The sequence below is a fragment of the Tupaia chinensis genome, unplaced genomic scaffold, assembly GCF_000334495.1.
Source record: "Tupaia chinensis unplaced genomic scaffold, TupChi_1.0 Scaffold143574_1, whole genome shotgun sequence".
Taxonomy (NCBI): Eukaryota; Metazoa; Chordata; class Mammalia; order Scandentia; family Tupaiidae; genus Tupaia; species Tupaia belangeri.
In genome coordinates, this window is record NW_006203419.1 from 1,926,366 (window position 1) to 1,930,704 (window position 4,339).

Consider the following 4,339-nt stretch of genomic DNA (forward strand, 5'->3'; position numbering starts at 1 on the left):
AGAAGAAAGAAAGAAAAAGAAAGAAAGAAAGAAAGAAAGAAAGAAAGAAAGAAAGAAAGAAAGAAAGAAAGAAAGAAAGAAAGAGGGAGGGAGGGAGGGAGGGAGGAAGGAAGGAAGGAAGGAAGGAAGGAAGGAAGGAAGGAAGGAAGGAAGGAAGAAAGAAAGAGAAAGAAAGGAAGAAAGAAAAGGAAAGAAAATCATGCAATTTGCTTTATTTGGGGCTTCCAGCACTATTTTGTAGCTGCTTCATGTCGGTACACACAGTGCTACTTCTTTATAACAGGTGCATCATATTCCATGATGTGTCATAATTTACCCACTCCCTGTTGGTAGTTTTGAGGGAGGCTTCCTGTCACGTTTTATATTACATAAGTGCTGCAATGAATATCCTTCTTTGAAAACTTGTGCTGGACCAGCAGATGGTATAATGGCTATGTCACTGGACTCCCATGTAAGTCGCAGTTTGAGTCTTGGACCCGGTGGCTTAAACTCATGCTGGACATGTGTGTGTGCGTGTGTGTGTGCCCAAAATCCCGAGAGGAGAATAGAGGAGAAGGGATTGCAGCGTGGTCATCCCCCCTGGGGGATGATTTCTTGCTTTCTGCCTCTCTGTCTCTGGGGCAAGTGCATGTGCCTTATTGCAAAAATCTCTCTAAAAAAAGAAAAAGAAAACTTGTGCTGGGATCTCCACTTGGGGTAGAATCTAAATGAAAAGCAAGGGAACAGCAGTTCAGAGGGCTTACTGAATAGGTAAGTCACACAATTATTATGAAAGATATATTTGGAAAATTCATTCTTTTTATAATAATTATTTAATTTTGTTTATTATTATTATTATTATTATTATTATTTTAATTTGCTATAAGGCACGTGTGCTCATCAGAGAGAGAGCTAGCAAGAGAGAGAGAGAGGGAAAGTGAAAAGCAAGCTGCCAGGTCTGGGACTCGAACTGGTGAACTATGTGAGAGTCCAGTGCCTTAACCACCACACCACCTGCTGGCCCTGGAAAATCCATTCTGATGTTGTCAGGTTTTGTTTGAGCAGAACATTTATTTGAACTCTGGCCGTCCAGACCCTGATCCTTTTGAGTGTATCTTAATGGAACTGTCACAGCAGGAGAAGCTATAGAAGACTCCAAAGTTCCAAACCCAGATTGGGATGGTCAATGTAGGGGGGCTTCTTGAAGGCCGGGGAGGCTGGATGGAGGGGTGAATGGAGAGATAGGCAGAGGGGTCACTGCGTCGAAGATACATGGAACTTGAGCTGAGCAGTCTGTCCAAGGACACAAGAAGGGACACGGCCTCTGCCCTGTGGAGGTGGCAGCCCTGTCCTAAGAAGTAACTGGGGATATCTTGGCCTTCTCCAAAGCCCTTTCATCACCTCCCTACCAGCCCCCAAGCCCCAGCATTTCTGTCTCTCTCATATCTCCAGAATGACCATCCGTTTCTCTCCATGGCCACCACCCCTACCTAAGTTCAGCCCCCACTCTCCCTCACCTGTACAGTTGCCATATCCTCCTCACTGGCTTACCTTCTCCCTCTTTTCTTCCCTCTAATCTGTTGCTACACGGGACCTTCCTTTCTAAAGGCAGATGTAGTCATACCTCTTTACTCCCCTACTTACCATCCACTGAGATGCAATTCTGATGTAGTATTCGATGCTCTTCATTATATGACCTTGGCATTCCTGTATTTTCTCTGGGCCAGCCTATAGCTAGTTCCCCTGCCCTCTCACACCTCTAACCCTTTGCACATGCCCTTCTCTCTGCCTGGATTCCCATTTCCTTTCTCCAAAAGGCTGCAGTGGCGAGCTCAGCCTGGAGGGGTCAGGGAAGCAGAGGAGGAAGAGGAAGAGGAGGAAGGATTTGCCAGGCAATGAACTGGGCCAGGTGTTCTGGTGGAGGTCCAAAAGCCCTGCAGACAGGGAGGTTCAGAATCTCAGGTTTTGAGCACCTACCCGAGGTGTCATTTTCTAGGGTGTAGCTGCTGAGGTAGGTCAGCTGGAAATGGTCATGAGAGGTCTTGAAGGAGGTTGGTCATGGACGACAGCCTAGAAGTGATCCTATTGGCTGGCCTTCTGCTGGGTCTCAGAGAGACATGCCGGGGGGGCCAGACCTGGATAGACGACAGCTTGCTGCTGCTGTTAAGGGTACCAGGAGGTGAGGTCATATGGTGTACTCCATGGAGAAGGAAAGGCACTTGGAGAACGTCAGATGGGACCAAAGGCCCCATGGATAGAGAGGAGCTCATGGGGAGCATTGATGGAGATTTAAAGTGGGTGCCAGGCATCATCTTCCCTCCTGTGCTCTAGAACCCTAGGAATAGGTACTGTTATTATCCCCATGTTATTTCCCTTTTTCTTTTAATTGCCAGAGGGAACATGCACTCACCAGAGAGAGCTAGAGAAGTGGAGAGAGGAGAGGGTGGAAGCACCCCCAAAGGGGCATGGCACACTGCCCCCTTCTCCGTATCTCCATCCTATCTGGATTTGGGACACACATGCTCAGACACTGGGAGTGTTTTCCAAGCTGCCAGGGCTGGGATTCCAACCGTGGTGGGCCACATAAGATTTGGCTCCCTTAACTGCTAGGCTACTGGCAGCCCATTATTCTCGATTTACAGATAAGATGACCGCTGCTTGGGTAAGCTGTGTCTTGTCCACGATTTCACACAGACCTCAGCCAACGCCCAGCCCGTGAAGGGAGGGTTGCAGCTGACTACGCTGACCGCTGACCGCACTGATGGATGCCCTGTGCCTCTGCAGGAAATGGGAAGGCGGGGACCCGGGCGTGGCGCACCAGAAGACCCCGACCTGCCTGCTGCTGACTCCGGAGGGCGCCTTTCACAGCTTTGGGTACACTGCCCGAGATTACTACCACGACCTGGATCCCGAGGAGGCGCGGGACTGGCTATATTTCGAGAAGTTCAAGATGAAGATTCACAGTGCCACTGTGAGTCACATTCCGTGGGGACAGGGCTCTAGCCAGAGAGGAGCGGTCAGCATGGGAAAGGACCAGGCCAACCGAAGGTGCTACAAAGCTAGACGAGGAAAGGCCAGATGCCGGAGTGACTCGGAGGGGCGGGGCTAAAGGGAGAGGTGAGGCTAAAGGGAGAGGCGGGGCCGGGTTGTGGGGGGGCTAATTGTGGGGCTGGATTAGAAGAAGCGGGGCCAAACAGAGATCCTGGTGTGGGAAGTAGCTGCTGTGAGATTGGGGCTATAGAGAGACTGTGCTAAAGAGGGGAAGCGCCAGGAAATGGGATGATTTTTTAAGAGAAAGGTCATCAAGACATATGGGCAAAGCTACAGCCCCCTGTTGAGCCACCCTGAATCTGCCAGGATCTCACCTTGAAAACTCAGCTAGAGGCGGTAAATGGAAAGAAGATGCCAGCCCTGGAAGTGTTCGCCCATGCTCTGCGCTTCTTCAAAGAGCACGCCCTTCAGGTGCGCTGCGGCCCCATCGCTGCCAACTCCCCGGCTGGGGTCCCGGGGCCCTCGTACCCCCTTTCCTCTCATCTCACCCCCAGTCATTGAGTGGGTAAGCGCTGCCAGAGATGAGATGTCATCTTCTCCAATCCCCTGCCTTCTAGCTGGTAGAGTCTGCACCAGGCCACACAGGTGTGGGGAAGGGGAGGGCTTTCCAACTCAGCTGGGAAAATTAGTTTCTCCAGCTCCTACGTAAGACTGAAGACTCCCCTCCCCACCCTCAAGCCAGCTGTCCCTCTCCCTGCCCCCTTCTGCTCCAGGAGCTGAGAGAACAGTGCCCATCGCTTCCAGAGAAGGACACTGTGCGCTGGGTGTTGACGGTGCCTGCCATCTGGAAACAGCCAGCCAAGCAGTTCATGCGGGAGGCTGCCTACCTGGTGAGGTCTTGCAGGCAGGGCACACTGCTCAGCGGGCCCAGGGAGGGACCCATGCCCTCATCCATCCCGCCACTCCTGGGACTAGAGTCATTGTGTGAAGCCCTCCAGCCTTGCTCTGCTGGGCATTCTCAGTTCTTGTCACCAGGAGAGGAAGTGGGCCTGAAGGAACAGGGGGCAGATGGGCAAGAGGCAGCACAGTATCTTAAGTTTCTTAGAAGTAGGTCAGGATAGGGACCAGCAGTTATCGTAATGGCTATGTCGCTGGACTCCCATGTAGTCGACCGTGGTTCAAGTCCCAGACCCGGTGGCTTAAACTCACGCTGGGTGCGTGTGCGTGCGTGCCCAAGATCCCGAGAGGAGAATGGAGGAGAAGGGATTGCGGCATGGCCATCCCCCCTGGGGGGTGATTTCTCACTTTCTGTCTCTCTGTCTCTCTCTGTCTGTCTGGCGAGCGCACGCGCCCTATAGCAAAAACCTCT

General features: G+C 51.8%; 1 protein-coding gene across 1 annotated transcript in view; it reads left to right on the forward strand.

The window, feature by feature from the left end:
• HSPA12B (heat shock protein family A (Hsp70) member 12B) overlaps positions 1–4,339 on the forward strand; it is a 20,000-nt gene that overhangs the window by 6,302 nt on the left and 9,359 nt on the right. The window contains exons 4-6 of the mRNA XM_027766450.1: positions 2,764–2,950; positions 3,337–3,441; positions 3,744–3,860. Coding sequence (XP_027622251.1) covers positions 2,764–2,950; positions 3,337–3,441; positions 3,744–3,860 — 409 coding nt within the window. The remainder of the gene's footprint in view (positions 1–2,763; positions 2,951–3,336; positions 3,442–3,743; positions 3,861–4,339) is intronic.